The sequence below is a fragment of the Lepisosteus oculatus genome, chromosome 5, assembly GCF_040954835.1.
Source record: "Lepisosteus oculatus isolate fLepOcu1 chromosome 5, fLepOcu1.hap2, whole genome shotgun sequence".
Classification (NCBI taxonomy): Eukaryota; Metazoa; Chordata; class Actinopteri; order Semionotiformes; family Lepisosteidae; genus Lepisosteus; species Lepisosteus oculatus.
In genome coordinates, this window is record NC_090700.1 from 54,075,065 (window position 1) to 54,101,493 (window position 26,429).

Here is a 26,429-nt window from a genome sequence, read left to right on the forward strand (position 1 = left end):
ACTCTGTTCTCCTCTCCACTGAGAGCTGGTGTGTGGGGAGTGGACTGGTGCACTATGGCTGCTGTTACATCATCCAGGTGGGGCTGCACACTGGGGGTGGTGGAGGGGATCCCTTTTACCTGTAAGCGCTTTGAGTGGAGTATCCAGAAAAATGCTATATAAAAGTAAGGAAATATTATTTATTATTATTAAATTCACAACAACACAAAGGGTTAGTTATGACAAGGAAATAAGTTCAAGGCATAACAAAATAGTGGGCTATGAGACTACTATATAATACATATAAAATTCAACATATAAATTTCCTCCGTGTACTTTGAGCAGTTTTATAAATTATATAGCCAAAAGGGAAACAGCTGCACTCAGATCAAGGTAGCTGTGATCTCCAATTCCAATGAAAACAAACATTAATATTTTTTAAGGGTGTCCACATGAGCTGAATGATCCAGTCCTCTGAATTTCTGTATCACATGCAGAGATGCCCTTGGCAGTCCATGTGAAGGGCAAAGCTAAGAGTTTAGGGGTCTCTCGGTATGCATTCTGCAGAAACAGATGTGGTTCTTTTACTGGCCAAGAAAAGTTGAATAAGTCTCAGGCAAAAATACTGAGGATAAAATCTAATTAAGTTTCAACAAACAGTACTGTACACCAGAGAATTTTCATCCCTTGCACATGTCAGCTCTACTAAATACATTTGTCATGCAATATTTCCCGTTTTGAAAAAAATAATCAGTATCTTCCAGCACCAATCCCAATGTTCTTGTAATCATAATTTGCTTTCAGGAAAAATGCCAAGGTCCTTTACTGCAACTGGACTGTAACTGAATATCTCTTTCATGCCTTTGAAATGTAACCAGCCCCCAATGCAAATCAGAGTAAATGATGAGAAATAAGGGTGTGTTCTAGGCAAAAAACACTGAAAAAGCAAAGATCACAGAAGATTGGTAATCAGCTTTCATCCTTGTGAATTACTACAATTTCCCTTCCCAAAAAAAGAGTTTTTAGGCGAGCTAATGATAACCGCCATTTACTTCCGTTACACTGCAATATGCAGTAATATCAAACCAAATTACGAACTGTTACCTAATGCCTCAAAGATAACTTTTGGTAGAGACAAGGACAGTTTGGTCTCGGAGTACATTATTTTAAATCAGGAGAAAATTTCAGGCTCACTCTAACTAACATGATGAATTTTATATGGTTCACAACATGTGAGATATTCAATGCTCCGTGAACAGTTACGGACATAAGCCTTTTGGCCATGGAGTTGGTTCAATTAAACAAATACAACTTTATAAGACTTCTCAGCAATAACACAGAATATGCACAATATATTGTACGTTCATCCTGATTCAGAAGGATGGTAAAAGACCAAGAAGGACATGGTCTCAATGAGCAGAGGTACAGTGTACCAGCGAGAGTGGCAGCATGATGTGCTGCTCTCAGTCCAACAAATGACCTGAAGACCTTTCAGAACTAGCTGTGGTGAAGCACTATATGGTTCCGTATTGGGTCTCTGATCAACAGCTGTCAAGTCGCACAGCCCGGTTTCAGACTGGTGATCCCCAGGTTCAAGGGCTTAATGCTGCAGCTGATAAGCTAACCCTGGATCCCCACCCACACTCCCCATAACCCACCTCGGAATATCTCACGGACACGCGGTTTCATCTGAAAACTGGTTAGATATTTACGAAATATACTCACGTTATTTTCTTCAGCACACTGTGCCGTCTGGCTGTCAAATTCATTGCCAACACTATCCTCCTGTTAAAAAAAAATAATATTTACAAAACACATTCTGTATAATCTGCAAAAAACACTAAAATCAAACAAATGGCGCTGTGTTTGACTTGAGGTTTCTTCTTTCCTGACTGTAAATCAAATTAGACTACAAAATTACTCACGTCTTGCTTTTGCATTTTAAACAATTGAGCCTATTTTCTAATAAGAGACTAATCTTATGTAGCTATCATCAATATCATAATGTAGCCAAGACACTCAAGAGTTTCTGTTTATGTAAAACTCACTCCTAATCTTATTTCTAATTATTTTACAGTTTGTACTTCCAATGACCTTGATTTCAGGAAGGAGCCACATTGCATATAAGTAGTCTTTAAAGATCGATTTGAGCTTCTCAGAATACATTTTTAAACAAAAACAGTCCTAAAACAAGACCAAAGCATGTTATCGTCTAGCAGTGAACTGGTGTCTGAAGCTGTATACTTCTGTGTCCTGAATGGCAGATCAAGCCGATTTTAATGCCGGAGGTAAATTTCCATCACTGTAGGGGGGAATGCACCCTAATCCAGAAACAGTGTTTCCAAAGCCAAAGAATTCCTTTTTTTAAATATTTTCGCTTGCACAAACAAAAGCTGAAAGCTGGGCGGTACAGAAATGAAACTGTGGAAGATTCTGGAAAGGAGAACTGGAAGCATTTCCCTGAGATATAGGGTTTTGGAATTCCTCCTTAACTTCACTGTAAATAACTTGCTTCAAAATAGTTTTTTTTTATATTGACAAAGGAGCCTCAAATGCAATCAAACTTGGATTACACCAAGTCTCCTTTCTTCTATGAAGCTGCAGATGCAAATACAGTATTGTCCCCGGGTATCTGAAATAATATGATTTATTAGATGCAAGATTAAGATTAATGAACCTATTTAAGATAGAAGATTCACATAATATACAGGTCTGTAGCTCTCCACATGTGCAGGAGATATAGACTTTATGTTGGGACCCTTATTCACAAGAACAACCTAACTGCAACTCAAGTCTTCATACAATTTAAAGGGGGGACAAAGACTTGCAAATCTCTAAATATTGATTATATTTAAGGAATCACGTGATAAATAATTTTGTTCCAGACAGAGGGGTGGTGATCATGTCATCTTGATAGAGCAAAGCAAACTGGGAGATTTTTAAACCACCCACAGTTTTCCGTTGGCCACTTTTACCACAAAAGGGAAAATAATGGTACTTCAAATCATTGGGTAGGTTGTGGCTTTTACTCAATGCCTGCAAAATACAGCGTAGATTTGGTGGGGGTGGGGTATTTTCTGCTCATCTATAGCTACACTTCAAGGAACATATCAACTATATATTATAGCTCTCTCACTTGTTGTTATAAGGCCTGTTTCTAGATACAAGATAAATGAAATTACTTTTTTTCAAAAGCAAAACAAAAATCGAAATCAGATGTAACAGATGGTGATAAGGGAAGTGTCCCTCCCCAGATAAAGTACTGCAAGGCTAATTTTTATACTTTGCATGGCACATACTGTAGATCATCACTTATGTGAGTGTTTTCAAATGTCATGAGAAAGCGGTCTGCTGACAGATCTTAAAAAGCGCACCGTGCCAAGTGAAAACAGTGAAAGACCTAAGACTGCATGGCGTGCGGAACAAAACAAACAAGCCCGTGAACAATCGTGATGTAACACGGGTATAAAAGCTCGAGTTGAAAGTTTCTGTGCTCACGGGGGCAGGACCATCTAGCAGGAAGTTCCAGAGCTGCGTGTCAGTAAAACAAGGCAGTTCCTCGAGGCTCCGTTTCCCTCTTTCAGGGACTTGGACGTATGACTCCTGCAGCTCTAAATGCATAATACTACAATTCACGCTGGGAGGTCAACGCACTGAAGTTTTCAGTGTAATTTAGATACAGCATCTAAATCTTTTGAACATTGCCGCGGTTCATGAACAAGAGCTGGGCTTTCGTATTTCCTCTGCCACAAGTAAATTATGTAAACCAAGCACGCACATCAGCACCGTGGATTCTTAATCACGCACAAGTGCTGCTGCTCACCGCGTTACTAAACTCCACTGAAAGCAATCCAATTCACAAGTCTAAATCCATTATGGCACCCTCCTGTATAACCTATTTACACTACAGTGAGCAGTACATAACACAGCACAGACACCTTTAATGCACACTGTCTGAATGCTTGAACTGGGGGAGTGTGTGGAGCTTGTGGCAACCTAGATGCCTCTTAAAAAGTGCGCTCCTTTTTAATTCAGTGGATCATTTGTACACGCCCCACTTGAGCTACAATGCTATACAGGTGTAAACCCAGCGCCGAGCGACCACGTTCCCTGCCGGTGTTATTCAGGAACTGGTGACTTTGAACCCCCCCGAGCCAAAAACTCATTGCAGTCCTTAAAAAAAAGATTTAGGAAATTCTGGGGTTAGAGATTAAACAACAGTTTGACCGTCATTCCCATGCTCTTCTCTATACGGGGAAAAGCCGTACCCTTGGATAATGACTACTCACTCCGAAGTGGGCTACACTGTGACCAGACAGATCTGCAGTGGCAGTGAGTTCTGAAACAATATGCAAAACTGACTCATATAGTACATTCCCCGAGTCTCAATAACTAAGGGACACGTCCTATTACATTTTCCGATGCAGGAAGTTTAATTTTCACTTTGTTATTGTTATGCATGCATACACATCCTATTTGCTGAAGGAGATAAAGGGTACTAAATACATATTTATTTATTTTTTTCTTGGCAGACCTACATTATACAACCATTGTAAGCAGTATAATATGTTATGAAAACATAACTCACAGCAGCAAAATCATTATAAAGATTTCTTATGGATGAGAACTAATAATCAATTGGTCATTAGATCATAGGCAGCAGTGAGATAAGATATCCCTCAAAGGAAGTACAGTGACGTGATTTTAAAAGACTGTACTGCTCATCCCTACAATGCAATACCACAGTATACTCTTGTGGCATGGAATAATAAGTAAAAGGCTAGTACAGCCACATTTTGCTCCAGGGATAATGACTGTCGAACCTGGACCTGGAGTTAAATACAGAAACCTCTTCAAACACAGGCAGCTTGATCACCGTTTGAACACTGTTAGATCAGTGCGTGACTTCTCCTTGGCATGATGATACTGGTGAGTTCGGCCACTGTTCAAAACCTGTTAAGCAAGGTAAACCCAGTTTGTAGTGTGAGGCACAGTGAGAAAAGAACCAAATGGTGGTCTAATTACTATCACAGTTTGTGCAGAAGTTCCATTTCACCTGTATATTGTAATATAATCAATGTAATAGTTAAAATAGGTAGAAAGACAGGGTAGACAGCAAAGATTAAATAGAGATGCCACTTCAGAGAACATGTTAGAGCTAATAATAATAATAATAATAATAATAATAATAATAATAATTGCTTACACTTATATAGCGCTTTTCTGGACACTCCACTCAAAGCGCTTTACAGGTAATGGGGATCCCCTCCACCACCACCACCACCAATGTGCAGCCCCACCTGGATGATGCGACAGCAGCCATAGTGCGCCAGAACACTCACCACACATCAGTTATTAGTGGGGAGGAGAGCAGAGTAATGAAGCCAATTCATAGATGGGGATTATTAGGAGGCCATGATTGGTAAGGGCCAAGAGCTGTGAAAATTAAAGATTTCTCCAAGCCCATAGTTTCTCATTTCACCTCAGAAGGCCATGATCACACTGATCTCTCCATCTGCGTTCTCAAAGAAGGGTTTCCTAACTCCTATAGCAGAAAGACAACAGAAACTAAACTCATCCTAAAACTTGGTTCACACCTTCCCCCTTCTCTCAATGACAGACTTATTTTCGTGTAATCTATATTCTCATGCAGGTTTTGACCTCTCACCTTTCTCCACTTTGCACTTCCTGAGTGGCCTCTCTGTCTCTCCCCTCTCTCTCCTCCTCCTCCTCCTCCTCCACTTTTCCAACTTTTGCTCTCCTGTGCTATTTACTCTTTGCTGTCTACAGTCTTTCTCACACCTGAGGAAGGCTTCCCAGTCAAAATGTTGTGTTCCCTTTCTTTTCTTTTCAGCATGGAATAAACCCCTTACCTGCTCCTAATCAATGTAATGTAATTGTCATGTATCACCATAATTGTATTGCCATCAGTACAGTATTTACTAAGCTTGGAATCAGTCGTTCTAACAGTTCTTGGGTAAATGTTTAGCCAAGCAGGTGATGACCAGTTACAGCTGTATGAGCCAGAGAGAAACCTGCAAAATGCAAGTCTGAAGCAGGTTGAGTCTCAAGGAATCTGCCAATTATTCACTAGGAGCAAACACATTTTGGCCAGTGAGTACTTTAGAGGTCCTGGTGTTGGAAAAAAAAGCTTGTAAAGGATAACAAACACCTCCTGCAAACAAACTGAAAAAAATGAATGGATTTCTAAGGCTTTTGGAAGTGACAACTGAAGCATTTTTAAGTATCCAGATACAATGGGTAACACCTGGCTGTTGACAACATTTCCCATTCTTGGGAGTTTCAAAGCAAGGAGATGTTTGCTGAGATGTAGGGGGATCTGAGATCAGTGATCCAAGCAATTGTGAACTTTACCTCCATTTACCTTAGTTAATTCCAACTTCTTGGTAAATCATTAAGAGTCACCAACAGTGCAGGAACACAGCATAAACACAGGCAGTTAAGGAGAAAGGGGGAGAGAAGAGAGAAAGACAAAAGGCCTTGTCCAGATCACCCATAAAAACCAGATTAGAGTTGGGTACTTGAACCCTTTTAAGAGAGATTGACATTCTGTTATTTTTAGGAAACTTTGATCCCCCATGGAAATAATCTCTCAGTTAAATAGTTTTTCCTGGTTAGTGGGTGAAGAGGGAGAAGAGGATAGGGAGATAGTTTCCTATTCATTTTGTAGTGCCCAGGTTTATAGAGAGAAAGATTTAACTGTATATTGTATTCTGTTTATTTCAGAAGGCAGGTTTCTCTCTCTTGTTGGCCCGTGTAGATGTGATGTATAAGGGTTAAATACCAGGTAACATTCTGGGGCTTCTGGGCTTTTGTTGGTAGGTCAAGACGTCTGGGACACCTTGTTTGTTTAATGTGTAAATAGCTTAACTTGTGTGCTGAATATTTTATGCTGCATGTTGTTAAGCATGTATTATTAATGAATAAAATTAATGTAAAATTATAACACTTTTCATCAAAGCTGTGCCAAAGAACAAAGAACTCAGAACTCAGGTGCCTCTAGAATTATACCATTTAGGTATATTCTTGGCAATATAATTTACAAGTTGGGGGTTATGATTAATTAATTTAATTATTGATTACCCCACTCAATTATTTATGATATTCACTATTTTCATAACCCCAATTTGTAACAAAATATAATTCCCTAATCATGATGGGCCATAACAAGATTTAGATTAACACATCTGCTGTAAATCCAGGTTAACATGTGGTATTCATGATGCACAACTGCTGTTAAGCCCTATGCATTACAATTCCTGGGTCAGAAAGGCTTTGCAAACACTTCTAGATAGAAGAGAACGTCCTTTGGCACAAATGATGGATTTGGGGGTTTATCATTTTGGACAGGTTCAATGTCAGACGTTTAACCTTCATAATGCATGATAGAGCTGTATTTGCCAGGGCACTGCATTCCCATGGAACATTCAGATAATGAATGGAACCAGGTCCCGTGCGTGATGCTGAGAAATGGGATTCCAGTGTATGCAAGAGATTAACTAACGAAACCTCAGAGCTTGTTCCTTCCCCACCAAGTTCTTTTTTTAGTTGCATAATTCATGAGGAAACTGACAAAAAAATGAAATATAAAATCAGGAAGGACTGCACTAACCTCATTCTAACCAAACATTTGTCAAAGGCTGGAATTCGCAGCTTGGTAGACCACATAATTTTCCTGTACTATCCACTGAAAAACAGATAAAGCAAATAAGCTAAAAAAAAGGTTACTGTGCTACTAGTTTAGTGAGATAAGGTGACATTATGAGACTGTAATTACCTGATATGTAAAGGATTTCCTTGAATGTAGCACTGTGTTCCTAACCTTTAAATTTTCTTGTTCATATTTGTAGCGTGGTGAGAGGCAAACCTTGTGTGCACACAGAAGATTTGCAATAGCACTGGTTTGAGTGTGAACCTTCAAGAGTCTCCTCCAGGTTAGCCCCCTCAAAATAATCACAGCTGCTTTTAAAACCTTTTCATGTAGGGTTTAAGACTGAACTGTGGATTACACTAAATAATTAATCCCAGGTGAATAGGAAAGAAGATATTTTATTATTTTTCCCCCTTACTAGAAAACAACACTCCAGATTGACACAGAAAGCTAACATGGTCCTGCTTGAGGTCCTGCTCATCCTTATCAACTGGTGACATGTCCTTCACACAAGCAGCACACTGAAAGAAGAACGGCCCTGTCTGAAGTGTGGAAAGTCTGAATTCTACGCAATCTCAAGAAATGCAAAATGAAAGTGATTCTGACCTCTGTTACTGCTATGGCGGGCACTCCTGAGCCCCGTGGCAGGGCAGGTCCTGTAGTGTCACTGTCCTTGAAGTCCATGTCCTCCAATGTGTAGGACAAGCCATCCTCCTCGGCTATCGTCAGTCTGTCCTGCATGGACTCCGTGGAGGCCCAGGTCCTCATTTCCGCCGGCACGGCCAGCTCGTGGGCCACAGCAGCAGCGGCGCTGCCGCCGTCGGTCGGGGCCTTATCCAGCCCGAGGGAGTGGCAGCTGTAGAAAGGGCTGTTGAGGCCCGACAGCTGGAGACCCGCTGGCCCATCTCTTTCAGAGGACAAGCTCTGCGCGACCGCCAGGTCCGGCACCGAGACACTCTTTCTCCGGTCCAGAACCCGCTTCTTCCCGACCTGCAGCTTGGAGGTGTGCTTCTTGCCCTTCACGATGTTGGAGAAGAGAGGTTTCGCCTTCTGGCAGAAATTGCTCCACGCGGTAGTCTTGCTGGACTCCATCGCGGAGAGGGGACAGTGAAAGTGCTTTGGTGACCGTCAAAACGTTTTCGTGCTGGACCACTCGCTTAAGAAACACTGCAGGGGTGGAAAAGACAAAATGCCAGGATTTATACACATCTTTGTGCCCAGTGAAGATATTTATGCTGCTTCTGAGTTACAAGTTGGCTGTTTTCTTTAACATGGCTAGAAAATCTGGAGGACTAAAAAGGCATTTCTCCTACAATTAAATTGCAAATGTTACATTCTCAACAACTCAAGGCAATAAACCTGAATGGCTACAAGAATAAATTAGATTTACATGCATTTACATTTGAAGTTAATATACTGTGAGTCAGCTTTTTAGAACTGAGCTTTTAATTCACTGGAAAAGAGAATCTTTACTCATTTTCCCTACAAACATGAAGTGAAAATCAAGCATTATTTGAAACACAGAGCTGAACAAAGATCAGTGAATTTGTACGTAAGGAGACCAAATGAAATTGTGACATTAGCGAGTAGTTACTACTGTATGATAGAACACACTATGAATGAGCTAACTGTAACAGATGTTACAGGATTTATCAGTGCCTTCCATCCTACTTCAGTTCAGTTACTAACTTTTGTGGTTTCAAGAACTTGATCTTCAAGAAATCTTCATCGTGGCTTTAATGGCGACTGCTATAATATTTGGGGTTGATTGGGATTTTCTGTTGCCCAGCACTATGGAAAAGAAATGCACTAAGGCTATGTATTGTATTCAATATTAAGATTGAAACAACACAGGACATGTGGGACCGTGCCCTGTGGAGCCTGATGCACATGTAGTAACAGTGCACACCTTGTGTGTTCTCACGGCTCTGCTGTTTCACTCTTCAGAAGCATGTTAGCCCAAGGCTTTCCCATCCTGGTTCTCGTGACCCCGGTGTCCGCTGCTTTTATTTCCACATTTGTCTACGGAAATTTAAATGTTTAAGCTCCCAGAGCTGAAAAACTTTTGACTGGCGAGTTTCTTCTTAAATCTGTCCAATTGAATAGCCCAGATGGAACTAAAACTAAAACCACCAGACACAGGGACTGACAGGGTTTGGAAACCTTCTGTCAATCGATATATCACAACCACCACGTGACCTCTCACTGCATTGCCCTGTAACAGAAACCACTATTTCTAATAAGCTGCAAAGGAGCAAGTAAAGATTTTTTCCATGCTGAAAAGAAAAGAGACACAACGTTTCAGCTGTGGAGCCTTCTTCAGGTGTCAAGCCTACACACGCCGACGCAGCCTTGTTACTGAGGAGAGTAGCAGAATACACACTACAACAAGCAAGTAAGACCTAAGGCTAGCAGCCAAAAATACATTTATCAATGTGCTGCAACCAAAATTTCAAGCATCATTTGAAGCATGCTGTAGTGATAACGTTTCTGAAGTACATGGGAAACAAAAAAACTTTAAGACTTGAGGGCAGAGCAATAGTGATGCTTGTGAAGGAGAAAAAGAGAAAAGACGTACATGCCTCAGGTTTGTGCAGTCTGTTGCTCTCTGTTAGATATACAGCCTACATGTAGGAAATAGTAACAAGATATGCAGACCAACTTCAAAACGACTGGGCTGCGTAAAAAAAAGGTTTTGTGAAAAAAAATAAAGCTTTTCAGCACTCCACCCTTTCTCAGACATGAATAGAGTTCAAATATTGAAATCCTGCAAGGTATTGACACAGCCAAGTCAGCCAAACATGGCTTTCTCAAGCATGACACTGCACCCAGGACACAGGAGGCCTGCCTCTACACAGAGAGGCACAGCTGTGCGCCATTGGCCACCCTGTCGCTCTGTCGAGACAAACGAAATGGGATCCTTCCAGAATGGTTGTGCGACAACGCAACTAATAACCAAATGAGGAAGACGGGCACAATGGCCTTGTCTGCTTTAACATTCCTCACATTGTTCCGAGTTCATAACGCACTGCTACACTGGAAAGAAATTCATTGGTGCTACGCACGAAATTGTTGACGGTGATAAACACAGACGTAATGTCTCTAACAAAAGACAACCTTTGTCTCGCTTATGACAGGTGTCTTCTGACCAAGCATTTGCTAGTCAGGTAACAGCAGCAAGGGACTCTTCACATCTCGCAGCCCACAACATTTCCAACGAGCTTCTTCAAAACTGGGGCTCTGACGTTAAGACGCTCATTTGCATTCTCACATTCCTAGCTTTGTACACGCAGTGTTTCAAGATCTCCTTCAGAAATAAAAACCAGTTCATTAATCCATTCATTCATGTCACCTTGGGACAGGTTCTCATTTCACAAGGAGAACAAGCCTTTCCAGAACCCTGAATCCGTGTCAGCCAAATGATCATGTAGGCCTCAGACACAAACATATCCAAAGAGAAACACCTTTTCAGAAAAAGATCAAGATAAAATCTTTTAATCCTTCTTCTGAATCTAGATCATTTTCAAAATTGTTTATTAATATATGTATTAATTATACAAACAACTCATTCAGCCCTATAAGGGCTCATTTGAAACAATGAGCCCAAAAATGTTTTTAAAGAGCCATATTCAGGTCTTTTTAATCATGTTCCCCACCTCTGAAAGTCCCAGATACCATTTCTGATGTAGTGAGGAATGAGGAACAGGTAAAAACAGCAACAGCCCCAAAGAAAAAGAAAATGTGTTTGAGCACCTAAGTAATAAACAAATTGTACACTGTTAAAGACCCCTGTAAAAAATGAATAACACCATGACTAACACCAGCAATGTGGACACCAAATGGTCTCTAAAGTTTAATCAAGTAACTACAATGGCTATTTCTTCATTGTCATGACCAAAATCTCCATAGAAGTGACAGGACTTGCATTAGCAGCGAGATTAATTTAGAAGGGTGTCATTAGTGATTTGATTGCAATAATTAAACCAATGAATCACACCTATTTTGCTTACAAAGGCACTCTAGTAAAAAGTCCTACAGTTTAGATATAAATGAAAAAACTGCCACATACAAGGATGGATCTATAGCTGCTAAGGAATCCGACTCACACATGCTGTGCTGATAAAATACAGCACATACTCATGCCATGAGATAATCACAGCATAAAACTAAACTATGGACTTTATTTTTTACAGATGCCAACCTTAAGTGATATAGCTCACTCCAAAAACAGCCAAATTTACCCTTGACAATTTTATAAATGTCTAAAACGTGGACCCACAGAGTCTGACAGAGACTCATCTGTCTCCTGTCTTACAAGACTACTGAAGAAAAAAGAAAGCCCACCATTTGACTTTTGTAACTAAACTAGCAACCGACACTGATGACTTTTGTTCCTAAATGACTGAACAGATAACTCCTTATCACCTTATCAAAACCTAAATCTTTTTCAGAGAATTTATTATTACTGAAAACTGTAATAAAAAGGCAGCAACACAGCAGTCCTACAGTATATCAGCGCTCACACCAATGAATTTAAACAAAATTTAATTTAATTTGGATGATAACTTCTGTCTTCCCCTCACAATGTCATAATTGTTTCCAGCCATTCTCCAGAGCTCATTCACACCTTTGTGGAAAAAAAGAAAAGCTGACAAGAGATTGTTCTGCTTTTTTTACAATCAGTTACTGAAAGATGAACTAAAAACACTTGGCAGTCACTGGGATGCTCGCAAAAAAAAAATTGCGTCATGGTACGAAAACGGCCTTTCAAAGACTACTGCACATGTAGGCAAGACCAACTTTTTTATTCAAATGTAGGAACAATTTCCTTCATTGAGACTGATAAAAGTGGATGAGTATATTGCTGAATTCAAATGTCTCTTGGTAAGATGTGCTAATAAAAAATAGATAAGAAAACAAGAATAACCTGTCCTCGTGTTTTAAGATGTAAAGAACGGAGAGGCAGCAGCAGTGCTGGTGTGAATGATGAAAACAAGCAATGATCTTTTTTATACGGAGGAAGGAAACCAGTTCAGTCTGCTACTGAGCTCCTTAATTGTAACCAGAAGATCTGCAGTACTTACTTAAGTCTGGCGGCGCCATGGCTGCAGAAGAGACTGTTATTGTTTCAATTTGTTCACACTGAACCGTGGAAATACCCTAGCGATACTAGTCCGTGCATTAATAAATAAACCTTGATTGATTGTAAGACTGCAATGGCAAAGTTTTCATAAGGTTGGCAAAGAGATACTCTAAACCGCTATGACTGACAACTAACTGGAATATTCATACCCAGCTTCTTTAAATCATTACTTCAGATAAGGCAATAACAGTTTTAGTATACAGACATCAGTCAGTGAGACTGGCAAAGCACATGAGGAGGGCAGCAATAAAATGTACAACTTCAAAGCAGAATTCATTCATATCCTGTGTACATGACACCGGTTGCTGGTTTTGCCTGGTTCAAAACAGCTTTGGGATTACCTTATGAGCCGAGCTGGAGTTATTAGTATTGAGTATTACCACAGGCAGGAAAACCTCAACAAATCTGTGGAAAGATCATTTACTGTGGCATCCAACTGCACCAGAACAAAAATACTACATAAATACATGGGCAAATGAATCATTTAGAGTGATGGAGCAGTACCGCAGTTTGAAAAATGAAGACTTACAGTAATTTCTATTCTCTGGACTTTCCAATAGCTCTTCCTCCCAGAATATTAGAGAAGGTAAGCTCCATACAAGCAACCCATCACGTCCATTACAGTGGAAATAGTGTAAAGCAGTAGCAGACAAGGGTTTTCCCCATGTGCGCTACCTGTTCTGCAAATGTCTGCTCAAAGCCTTCTCTTTCTTATCCCTGCAAAGGTGAGGTAAAAACTAGAATGCCTTCAGCAAGATAAGGATGTTTCATTTAATATGCATTTGTTTTTCTCAATAAAAAACCTCCTGGGACAGTCAGGTCAGAGGTCTGTATGCATTTGGATAAGAGCAAGAGTAGCATTTGAAGTAAGCCATGTTGCTAAACTAACAGGAAGTTGCCGTATTTCACAGAGCTTGTATACATACTCCAATCCTTATTTATGCATGCTTAAATATGCAGGGATGTTTCTTCGTGAGCCTTAGGCTAAAATCCAGTGCTGTGAAAGGCAATGGGACAGGATGTTTTCTGATATCAAAATGCTCATCAGATATTAAAGGGAGCTCTAAAGGCTGTGATAGGGGTCAATCTATTTCAAAGCAAATGTGAATAATTTCAAGCCCAATTTTACTCTAGTCCTCATAGAGGAAAATCTATCACCTTCCCTACATGCAGGAGATTTCATCATCAAAAAGAATATCAGTCACATAAATTACAGAGCACAAACTTGTATCGCCTGGGCTGCTCACACAGAATTCCAGCAATACCTCACCCAGGTAGGGACTGCACTTCAGTGGGGGATCTTTGCTATTATTTGGGATAGAAAGTGCCACATAAATGCTTGTAACTCTTATTTGTTAAAAATCTTTGTAAACTGCAAAGGTTGCAAAAGAGGGCAATGAAAAAACAGAGCAGATCATGACTTGCATATACAGCACACCAGTGTGCTGCAAAAGCACAGTATTCTCGGAAATTATCTTAATTCCTCACTTACTGTAAAAAAACCTGTTGGCAATTCCCCTAAGAGAATTCCACAGAAATTCCAAGCCTGCTACCTCTCCCACAACAGGAAATCCATTACTAACGATCCAAGGCTAAATAGCCCTTACTGACCTGAAGTGAACCAGGGTACACCAGACATTTAAATTAATTTTACACCTTCTTCCTATTTGCTCTAAATAACTCAGAAGTGGACCACAGTGTTTTATAAAAACTACAGCTACAGTTCCGATGCGTTTCATATAAAAGCTTGCTATTGAGGCCTTTATACCCATACAGAAAAGTGTGATATACAGCTTATTCCATAGAAACAATCCAGCATTCTTTTACTATCAAGTACTCTGTCCTCTAAACACCAATCATTTCTGTAATGTATACTTCACACAGTGACAGGAAACGTGGCCCAACAAATGGTCGTGATATTGGTCTCCTGAGGAAACGTCTATCAGGCAAGAGGCAGGTTTCATTTACTGCTGAAACAGTTACGTAAGTCTCTGGCGCAGGCCAGAGCCTCCATAAAGAGAAGCTGCAAGTTCCTGTGTATTGATTGCTCGTGAAAACAATGATGTTACAATACTGAACTGAATACACTCAAGTTCTTTGTATTCATTAGTTTAAAACTGCATATTTTAAAGTAGCATTACCAGTTTACCTTTTGTTATATGGTTGCATTGCCTATGTGAAAACTGATCTGGACCCTGCAGCCACTAGGAACTATGACTCCAGCATAAACACTGCTGGCACCTTTATGAAATAATTAAGGGCGCAAAAGACTGCAGATCTGGCAGAAGTATTAAGATTTTCCAGCTTCAAACCCACAAATGAGATTATGCCTTATAACCAATATCATTCTTTCCAAAATGAAAGAAGACATCGATTTTATTAAGTTTCGTATTACCTTGTATATCCTGTGTACATTACAATAACATCTGGCTTGTCCTGACAGTAGACCAGTAAGACAGTTACCAATTCTCTCATGAGGTTCCAGAACAGTGACACATCCTCTTACAGTAAAAAGATCCAACCCCTCAACCAAGTTATTGTAAAGGCAGATAATTTAGATATACGTCTGGGTCAAAAGTCAGGTTGGAAGATCAACCCACATTCATTTAATCAGAATCTGAAACTTTGACAACTTAAATTGTCAGGTGATGTTCAACAAAAAAGTCATCAACAACCCACAGCAAGCTTTTTTCCACTGGGTAAACTATGGGCAAGTCGTAATTTAAACATAGCCTACTGGGAAAATAAGAATTCATATCACTCACACTGACCGATCCCAAGAGATTGGATTTTAAGCACGGGGGGCAGCTAAAAGCATGTACTCTAGGTGTCTCACATTTGGCCCAAACAGCAAAGGCACAAGTTCTGAACACAGGCTGAACTCTGACCCAGAGGCAGTTACTGTAGCTCGAACAAGCAGCTGCGCACATCTGGCTGAGTCCCTCAGGCAGGACTGGGATTGTCCGCTCCTGCGACTCTGCAGGAGAGCTTATCGAACGGGTGTGTCCACGTGCCTCATTCTCTCCCGAGCGGAGCAGGAGCAGTCGCTGGGAATCCAAGTCTCAGAACAGGTATTCCAAATGGCTTGGGCATGTAATAAAAATAATTTAAAAAAACACTGTCTACAGTTTATGGGCTGCTAAATAGATTGATAGGGTTTAAAGTTGACAAGGTTTCTGCTTTGATACAAATCATACAATAGCCCAGGGCCCCCACCTGAGGCAATCCTGTACCTCTCATGCCTCCCTGTCAATGCAGGGAGAGCACACAGCCAGAAGGGTAGATGATTTCAACTTGCCAATCAAAACTAAGAGAAGAGGGAACAATAGAAGCAAAAGTACACAAAGCAATTCGTTAAGAAGTAATCCTTTAAACTGCATACTGGAGACTGGGCCTCAATCCCATCATCTACCCAAATGGACCAGCTCTGCAAGAACAGCTCGCACACAGCATCACTGCTTCAAAACAGCATTGAAAGGCATAAGCCTCTTACAGGTTTAAAAATAGTTGATCCATTTCCCACAATGACTAGCTGCTGATTAGACCAATGATTTTTAATGACAGTCTAAGAAGCATCACATATCACAAAAGATTTCAGAAATCAGAAAACCAAAACATACATCTAAACTGAACAATTTCAAATAATGACATACTGCAGATTAATAAGAAAAGGACTCCTTAATTGTGTCCACTTGGAAACGGCATCTTTTCTCCATGGCAAAAGGCTTTTGTGGTGAACTCATACTGTACATGCAATTTTTAAGAGCATGCAGCCAGCATTGCAGCCAGAGGTGACATCTCAGCACTTGTTAATGTCGCAAGAAAAGATTGTCACAGTTTGACCACACAATGCTAAAGCCACAGCGTTTCATGTATTCCTATATATAAACATGCAAATCTGTCGTGGTCATTTCAAGCGACATGATCAAGCCAGCATCCTGGAATGCATGAAACTCCTCGTGTTGATATCGAGCACTTCCTCCTTCAGCTAGGCCTCTACATGAACAATCACATGAATCCAGCGTGGGGGCCTATCACGACAACTTCTGCTTCCCTGTGCAAATCAGGAAGGATCAGGAACGAACAGGGAACACTGAGGTTGGCTTCTGAACCTATTCATCATTGTTCAAAATTACCATGATGTTAGAATACCCACGCGAACGCCAGCTCGCACCCTCACACGGCCAGAGAGATCCACCAGGGCTGCCCGTATCCGATATGGGCGCTGATCAGTCCCCCCCGCTGCCCACTAACGAGATCATCACTTGAATAACCACGTTCCCTTGCTCCTGTATTAAAGTCCTGACAGAGCCCTTGCTCACTGCTCGTTGGGCTTTTCCACGGCCTCAGCAGTGCTCTGTCTGCCTGCTTGCTTTGCACCATGCTCGCTGTGTGCGACCTGGGCTACATTTTACCCCCCACTTGTCTTTTTCTGTCTCCCTGGCTTTGAACTTTGCTAGCTCGACTACGGATTCTAGATCCTCTCTCCAGTGCCTGGACTGTGTTCTCTGAATTGGAAGCTCCTGACTTTTCATCACTGAACCCAGCATGCAGATGCAGGACGAGAAACCTCTCAGGATGTACTGCATCATTATAAATGTTCAAGAAATATTTTTTAGTCAGTGGCAACAGGAGGCCATTTTTGCCCATTTGGAAGGCAGGGCAGCATGGCTGGGCAGCTTGGTCCGCCCTTCCACTACCTTCTGCATTAAGATGTACCGCCTGTCTACCACGAAGATTCCACCTGTTTCCTCCAGCTCTCATTTCACTGTTGGGAAATCCTCTGTCAGTGCCTTTGATTTTGAATGCAGTGATCTCTGCTGTTATGCGAGTTTCCAAAATGCAAACTGCCTCATACCCGATTGGTAAACAGGGGAAAGATGTCTGTATGACGCAAAACTCATGTTGGCTTATACATGATTTCATCCCCGACATGTTTACGTTTTGTGTTGCGGAGTAACACAACTGAACACGGCGGTCAGCACAGGAATACACGATGCTCAGTTGTCCCACGTGCTTTGTTTTGGAAGTGCTAATTGGGAGGTGCTCCTCAATTTTTGTGCTATTTTCACTAAATCTCCTGCATTGTCATAAATATCAGTGGACAAGGTGAGAAGAAGTGTCTAAAAAGCATGCTGGTGATAAAACTTCAGGTGGTGAACTTTTTCTTAAGGTAAAGTCCTAAATTTACTGTAGTATTTCTTTATTTATTATGAATTTAACATGTATTTAAACTGTGCTAACATGTTTAATAGGATCATTATTAAATTTGGTAAAGCTTTGGTTAGGCATATGCTTAGGTTTTGAGTGGTATGCCCCTAACCCTATTTTTCCCATAAGCCCTGTTATTTTTATTGCATGATCTAGCATAATGTGGGGTTTTACAGGAACACATCTATCTCCTTATAGCAGAGACACCTGTACGTGGATCAGGTCCCCTCAGAGGAATCCTACTCCGTTGGGCCCCTGAGCAAGGCCCTTAACCCTAACTGCTCCAGGACCGCCGAACAATGGCTGTCCCTGCGCTCTGACCCCAAGCTTCTCTCAATGTCTGTGTGTCTGTGTCTCCATGGAGAAAAGCTGGGGTATGCGAAAAGACGAATTCCTAATGCAAGAAATTGTATAGGGCTAATAAAGAAACATTATTATTATCAGTATTAGTCTGAAACAAATATTCAAAATAAAATAAACTGTTGGCCACCATTAGCACAGCCACAATTAAGACACTACTGGCCCATGAGAAAACAGGAGTATTTTACAGGCATTCTTCTGAATTCGGGCAAAACATGTACTACCCATGAAGTCTACTAAAATGGCTGAAAAAATGAATAAATAAATGGTAGAAACTGTTTTAAATCAATATTTAGGTGCTTTTGCATCTATGTTCCTTTATCCTACTGTATGGGTTATTTTTTTATTTTATAATCAAGGAGAATTTAAATGGCCTTGTCCAAGATTTGGAAATGTTTATATTTAGCCATTTTCGATAGAAATGTTTTTTTTTTTCTGTAAATGCTGTCTCTCCACTTCCTGGTTTTGTTATGTGTAACACATCTCATGGTCTGGTAAGTTTTTTATTTTTTGATAAATGGAATAAATAATTTTAAAAAAACGGCCATGTCCCCACCATAAGACATCAACTCCATTGTGTTCTAGATTAAAAAATTAATACGTCGTGTATTAAAAAATTTTGTATTTCATTAGTTCGTAGAGACCTTTTCATAAATAGGCTAAAACAAAATAGCTACTCTGTAGACAACGTGTGTGAGAAAAACAAACGTAATTTTGTCAGCTCCTTACGATGTTAACTCCTTCAGATATTTCATCTTACGGTGTTGACATCAAGGCTGACAGAGTTGATTATGCACAATTTTATCAACTATAATTGTAATAAGCTATTAAAATCAGCTACGAATCCTAACTTAAATAGTTCAGCTTCTTTTTATGTTAAAAAATAAGTGCCATATATTAAAAGAGAAAGCGGATCAAAAGGATCATTAAGTAATGGTCAAAATTTGCCACAACTGAATTGACTCACTGGAATGTGCTACACAAGCAAAGAGAAGACAGCAAGGTAACTGAATCAAAGCGACAAGACGCTCCAGCAGTTTGGGCCTCCACGGAACCAGTGCTGAGAGAGACAGCATCTGTTAGTTCATACACTTTTGATCTGATGGTCCCAGCAAACAATATAAAAACAAAAAGAACTTTTCTCTCCTGTCTTACATGTCTTTCAAACTGGGATTCCAAAGAGCATCATGGAACCTCTTCCCCACTTCACATGGTCAGCAGAAGGGACTGGTGCAGCAGTGAAGAGGGCAGCAGACACTCTAGTGCTTGACATCACAGATGCAAGGGTGTTCCACAAAGAAGTGTCTGCAAGCTTGCACAATGTCAAACTATATCTCATGGAAAGAAAAGAGACTGAGACATTTGGCAGGCTACTCTCACCAAGTCTGAAATCCTTGCCATCTAACAAGACAGATCCGCCAGGTTCTTCACATGAAAAGGGTCTGAGTTACAGGCAGCTTTCATGCTTTAGCAGTGAGCGAAGGCTACGTGTTGTGCTTTAGCTCGAGCCTATTTTCTTCGAGCTCTGAGGCACGCCACTTAGATGCACAGGGACATTCCTCTAACACAGCGGAAACCACCATGAGCCCTTTGTCACAATTAATACAAGATATGGAAGAACCTATGTCTAGTCCTGAAGGCACATCAACAGAAATAACCACGGCCGAAACGTTGTGTTCTCTTTCTTCTTTTTTTCAGCATGGAATAAACCTATTACTTGTTCCTCAACAGAAATAACTGCTGATAACCTTGGATGTGGGGACTGGATAGCAGTTGTGTATGATGACCATTGGTGGCTGTCCAAAGTCCTTGCTGTGGAGTCTAAACTGTTTTAGAACTTCCATGATGTGGAAGTAGAATTTTTACACACCAATGGTTTTCAACCAAGACATGGCAAAGAACACGTATGTTTCTGTCCACTTGGTGACATCTTGGTAACAATGACGGGAAACTCCAGCTCCCACCCGTATAAGCAGAAGAAGAGAAATTCAAAAATTTTCTCCAGATGTTACAGAATTTATTGAGGGGGAACATGTCCGTCGCCTACTACCCAGTAAATACAAAATAAATCACTTATCACCTGACAATGAAGAAAATTCAGATGTATTCTGAAACGTAAATGGTTTCTGTTTTATTTGGGAGTTTTGTTAGTTTAAGCAAATGAGTGTAGATAGTTTTTGATGTTCTAAGAAGTAAATAAAACAATTTTTGAAATCCGTCCCTTACTGGTCAACTCCGTCATCAAACAATCGCCTCCGTCAGAGGTATTTTTTCAATATTTTGTTGAAAATGACATTTACCATTGCAATATAACTGTTTATTTTGATTACAAATGTTCCTTTTACAACTGAAGTATGTTTTTTAATATTTCAAGTGTCTACATTATTTTTCTTCAAAGTCTGTATTAGAAAATAATTGGCATGGGATGATTTCTTGCTGATTTTGTTTATATTATGGCAGAATATTTGATAAAAGAAGTTTACATTGTGTTACATTTAAGGTCTCATTCTCTTTAGAAGAAACAATTTTAAAATACTATGTACTATGTACTTTTACTGTGTCTGACGGAGTTGAGAAAAAAATCGTTTTCAGTCAACTGCAAAAAAGGGATTTTAAGAAAACTTATTTCAAACAGGAGGTTGTATCTTTATAAAGTCTGATAGCTAAGACCCTAGACTTGCTTAAACCCAAAAAATCGAAATAAAGAAAAAAACCTTGTTTTGTTCCAGATCTCAAGAATGCCTCTTCTACACAATATAGGAGTTAGCAATTGCAGTTTTAGTCTAATTAAATTAAATAAACACATTAATTTACTCCAAGTTTACATTATATGAACTGCAGGGATCAGTTCAGACTTATGAAAGGTAGCTCACCAATGTTTACATGTGGAAAGATTTTACAAACTGTGGCTCAGTAATTTGGGTGACATCATCTTTCTAATTTTAATGAGAATCAAATAAAGGCCTTAGTTAATATCTGAAGTGGGAAAAAGGTTGATTGAATACATTTGTCCAAAAGCTTTTCCACAATCCTTTACTGTGCTTAATTACTGCTTTTTCATGAATAAAAATTTCAACATTCACAAACTGCACATGATAAATTCAACACATTGGCATGAAAAAAATATCTTTACTGTATAACGATGTGGGCAAGAACAACAATGTAGTACAATTCTCTGAATTGTTTTTAACAAAGGATATCTGAGGGTATAGCAATGTGTTTAATAAACACAGCACCGTGTCACTCCTCTGATAATGTGTAGTCTTTACATACAACAATATTGTTTTGGTTTGGTGCTATTCCCCTAATAGGCATGTATGGAAAAGGGCTTCTGTCTGAAATACAGCTGGACACCCTTATCTGACAGAAACTTACTTTCAAGTGGCCTTTCTGAATGCACAATGTTTCTATATTTGAAGGGTAAGTAGTGAAAGCGTGGGAAATACAATATTGTCTTCTAAGCAGCACTAATGCCTTATACTGCTAAATGCACTCATATCCTGAGAAAAGCAAAGCTCTGAATGAGAGTTGACCACAGTGTTTAACTTGGTCTTATGAAGACCTGACTATTCACTAGTATGACAATGCATAAGCCAGCCCACTCTGAAAGGATCGTGCAGGTCCAATTGATAGCCTTCTGAAAAGCACTACAACATTAATAATTCACACTTATACTAAAATAACACTTTCCACATGCTTTTTATGTGTACTCTTATGGAGGTGCTAACCAACATAAGGAACAGAAGGTCTATGTGATCTAATCTTCGCTCCTTCTGTAAACTGACCTTATCATTTATAAGCTAGAAGTACAAACATACAGCTTGGCTACATAGTCATTATCAGGATCAAATCAAAAATAGTCACTCAATTTTTAAACATGACTTTAAAAAGCAAACAATAAAAGAATAAAACAAGCTCTCTTCTTTAGCTTCACAATAATGATTACTTCTGTTATCATTATATATTACCACTACATTGGAGAACTGACCATTTACAAACTATGTAAAACGTTTTTTAATCCTCCAAACATTCAGAAAATCCTAAAAAAATGCTAATTACAGCATCAACATTTTTATAATTTTCACATTTACACCAATCCTACTATTACTAAATCAATTACACTAATAGAATCAGGCATAGCACACCAAGCAGTTTTATGCTTAATTAACTGTATCACTACATACTGCACATATATGGCATTATTCTGAACAGACATCATAGGTAAATTCATTATTCGGATGGTCTTTTGTCACGAACAGATTTCACAGGCAGTCTCTGTGAAAGTCACAAGCTAGTCGTGTGTGTGGGCACTGTCGCTGCAACACCAGCAGCACGTCCATGATGGAGGCTGGGCACCAGGTTGCAGCTGCAGTCTTGGGGGACCCTGTCCTATTCTCCTCACAGCGCCTGGACATGCATGCTCACTACCTATATGCTGCACATCATCCCAGCTCAGCTGCAGGCATCAAGTCTACATCCACGGCATAAATGCAACATCCTCAGCTCTCAAGAAAGCAGCATGGAGAAGCGCAGTGTCCTGCTGGCATGTTGTCACGACAGCATGGGCCCACAGGAGAGGCTGCCCGTGAGCTCGCTCAAGCAGAGTGCAGTCCAGTTGCCATCAAATACTAGAGGGGGCTTTGTAGTGAACAGACCAGAGATCTACCACTCCGGGCCTGGAGAGCTGCAGCATATTCTGGGTTTCATTCCAGCTGAGCTGTGAATACCTTGAATGTATTAGTTACTTTAATTTGAAGGATCTAACACGTTCTTCAGATCTCTGTTCATTGACCATTTGAGGTATTTTGTACAGCATGCTGGGCCACAGGACCAGGGTGAGAGAAAGCTGGACTAGACAGCCGTGGCCAGGCCATCACCCTTGGACTACCCCGTTAAATTAGATATCGTGAGTGTGTCCTGACTGTCTCGAGTGGAGTGTCAAGAAAAGCGCTATATAAGTGTAAGCAGTGATGATGATGATGATGATGATGATGATGATGACGACAACTGTGGTTGCCTAAACCGTAGTCTTATTGTTGGTGGACTGTTGATGAACTACGTTTGTCTCTAACATCTTGTCAGGTTAGAACTTGCTGTCTACAACCACCCAAGACAAGGAGCAATACTGCACTGACAAGTCAAACCACCAACACAATAATGACACGAAATCATTATTCTTTTCATAAGCAGCACATACTGACTTCTTTTCATTTTTTCTTTCTTAATTTTCACCGGTGGTGACATTCAACATATTAAGTCACCTTATTACCTGGGCCCAATCAAAACCTGAATTATGTTTTTAATGAGGTGATTTATACTAATGAGGCAATTTAGTGCTCATGCAAAAGACTCACTCAAGGCTATCACAGACAGCCATGAATGATCAATTAATTAAAACAATGCCAAAAACATTTAATCAAAATTTGGATATTTTTCCTAAGAACAAACATGCTTAAAGTATGCACTCAGTATATGCATAGAATATACAGTACAAATCCTTAATCAGATGTCTAGTATTATTGTGCATGTGTAATATGGCTTGCTCATTAAATACCTCACATGGCTCTGATAGAGGAACTGCCTGCAGTTGAGAATATAACCAGATACAAAACTTTAAGGAGAAAGCCATGCCACAAATTTTTCCATAAAGACATGAGTAAAGTCATCAGTGAAGGCTTGTCTTTATTGTCACTATTAGAGTCTGCTCATTTGAATGTGACTTCCAAACACTAAATACATTTGCATGTTCTATACATTACTGAAAAACTGCAACCTGAAACCCAATGTTCTGTAACATTACCAGGAGATGTAAAAGTACATGAACTAGTTGATTTACATGGCATGACAACAGATTTGGGTTGACCGTCACTCATTCCATCCCTTATCCATAACTGCTGAATCCTTTGGAGTTGTGGAAACCAGAGCCTGACCTGGAATCACAGAGCACAGGGCAGGACCAGATTCTGGGTGCCAGTCAATCACAGGGCACACCTACATTCAGAGACAAGGTAGAGGCACCAGTTAAACTATCTAGCATGTCTTTGGGACATACTGTATATATAAATGAAAAAAGACATCTGCACTGCTATCCCCAGGAAATCAAAATCATTTGTCCTTGTGTCACAGCAGCCTCACTGCGCTGACCTTGTATGACGTACAACCTATCCTTCTTGAAGGAGGGATAACACTGCATACTTTCCCTCTAGCACCCCTCTTTAAAACCTTTCATATCAAAACTACAGGCTTCCCTCAAATGAGCAGATAAAACAACACCCACTATGGTGATCAAAGTAACTCGATCATCTTACTGCTAATTTCTTGGCCTGTAAAATAAAAGTGCAAAGACTGCTGTCACCACATTGCTTTGACTGTGCATTTTTGAAGAACAGGGAACCTGAATTTCAATTTTGGCCCCCATATGCTTTTTTAAAGTCTCAACACATGTCAACACAGTGACACAGTGTCACTTGTGAAGGGAGGAAACCAAGTAAGGGGATGAATGGAGATTATGAATGGATTTACTCACAGGCCACTTGTTTCAATGCCACATATACAACAGCCCTAAACACCGTTTGACCACCCAATGTCAAATCGCCAGCGTGCAGCTCACAGCCACAGCTGGATAAGGGTCTGTAGAGGACTTCCACTCCATCTGTACGGAGAAACTCTAAACCACCCACAATCTGTCACAAGGCAGTAATTATCCCAAATGTAAAATGGCCTCTACAGAGCATAAATAAGAGCAAGCATCACTTGAACAGCAGTGGCTCAGAGATAAAACAAATTCATCTTACAAACATTTCTGAAAGCAGATGTAAAAAACTTGCAACTGAAAGGGCTTTTCGTAATACCACAGATATGTCAGATTCCATTTAAATTGTCCATCCACATCAAAGTGGACCAAACTTGAGAATGAAGAGGGGAAGATGTGACATACATACTGTACTGTACCTAAATCCCGATTTAATTAATAATCACCTTTGGAGGAATCTGGAAAGATTGCATTGCTTAGCTTTGTGATCCACATCAGGTTTCACAAGCTGTAAACTCTCTTGTGTAACTTATAAGGTACAGAGATGTGCTAAAAATGCCAAAAATGTTCCTTAACAATGTATGACCAATGTTACAATGATGTTAAATGTTTCCCTTTTCCTCTGTTGAGCAGCACACAATTGGTAAAAAAAAAATGTACTCTGCCACATATGCAAGATGTCTTGGGTTGTTTTAAAGAATCAATACTCATTTAACTACACAAGAAATGACAGGAATTTCTTCTTTTGTGTTTTGTCCTCTTGATGAGACCACAAAACAGAAGTTCCTAGACAGACCAATCAAAATTAAAGTCTTTTTGTACTCTGTAGTATGTAAAATATACAGTATATTATATATATATATTAGAAGTTTATTTCAGGGATCCTAACAAGACTGAAAGGAATTTATCAGATTAGGTCTGGCCTGACTGGTAAATTCAGAATTCTGGGAGTTATCAGATGTTTGAGGAGGACACAGTTACAAGGCTGGGACAAAAACAGTATTCTACAAAAACAGAAAAACAAACATGACTTGCTACAATAAAAGGGAAATATCCTAACAATTCACGTTCATCCATTCTGCAGAATTACTACCTTTCAAGATGAATATCTGCTAGAATAATCTGCAGTCACGGCTGCTACATACAGTATTAACATCCCTTGAACATCTCTAAACAGACAAAACCACTGTATTTCACTGTTGACTCAGCCCACTACAGTCTTTCACTATAACAAACTACAGAAATGGTAAAGATCCCATTTAAAAGACTGTCCTAATGGATTTTTACCTATAAAACACACATTTTACAAACTCAAAACCGAGAGACGCACAGCGCTGATCTAATTTTATGTGATACAAGAGAACCTGCAAAGGCCTCTTTCTAGCTGAAGAAGGAAAACTCTTGCAATTTTTATACAGAATTTACAGAATCCCCACATAAAACAGGGAACAGAAAGTTGAATTTTTTGTGCACAATTTGAACACAGATTGTCAGCGCTGCCTTGCTTTCCAATAAAATTAAAACATTCACAA

General features: G+C 39.9%; 1 protein-coding gene across 4 annotated transcripts in view; it reads right to left on the bottom strand.

The window, feature by feature from the left end:
- mctp2a (multiple C2 domains, transmembrane 2a) overlaps positions 1–26,429 on the bottom strand; it is an 82,573-nt gene that overhangs the window by 54,652 nt on the left and 1,492 nt on the right. For 3 of the 4 annotated variants that reach the window (XM_015343745.2, XM_015343744.2, XM_069190628.1), the window contains exons 2-3: positions 8,258–8,818; positions 1,705–1,764 (exon numbers count right to left, since the gene is read on the bottom strand). In XM_015343745.2, the coding sequence (XP_015199231.2) occupies positions 1,705–1,764; positions 8,258–8,743 (546 nt within the window). In that variant the 5' untranslated portion in view covers positions 8,744–8,818. Of the gene's footprint in view, positions 1–1,704; positions 1,765–2,073; positions 2,217–8,257; positions 8,819–26,429 lie in introns of those variants that run through there. The other variant, XM_015343746.2, reaches the window with a different exon arrangement.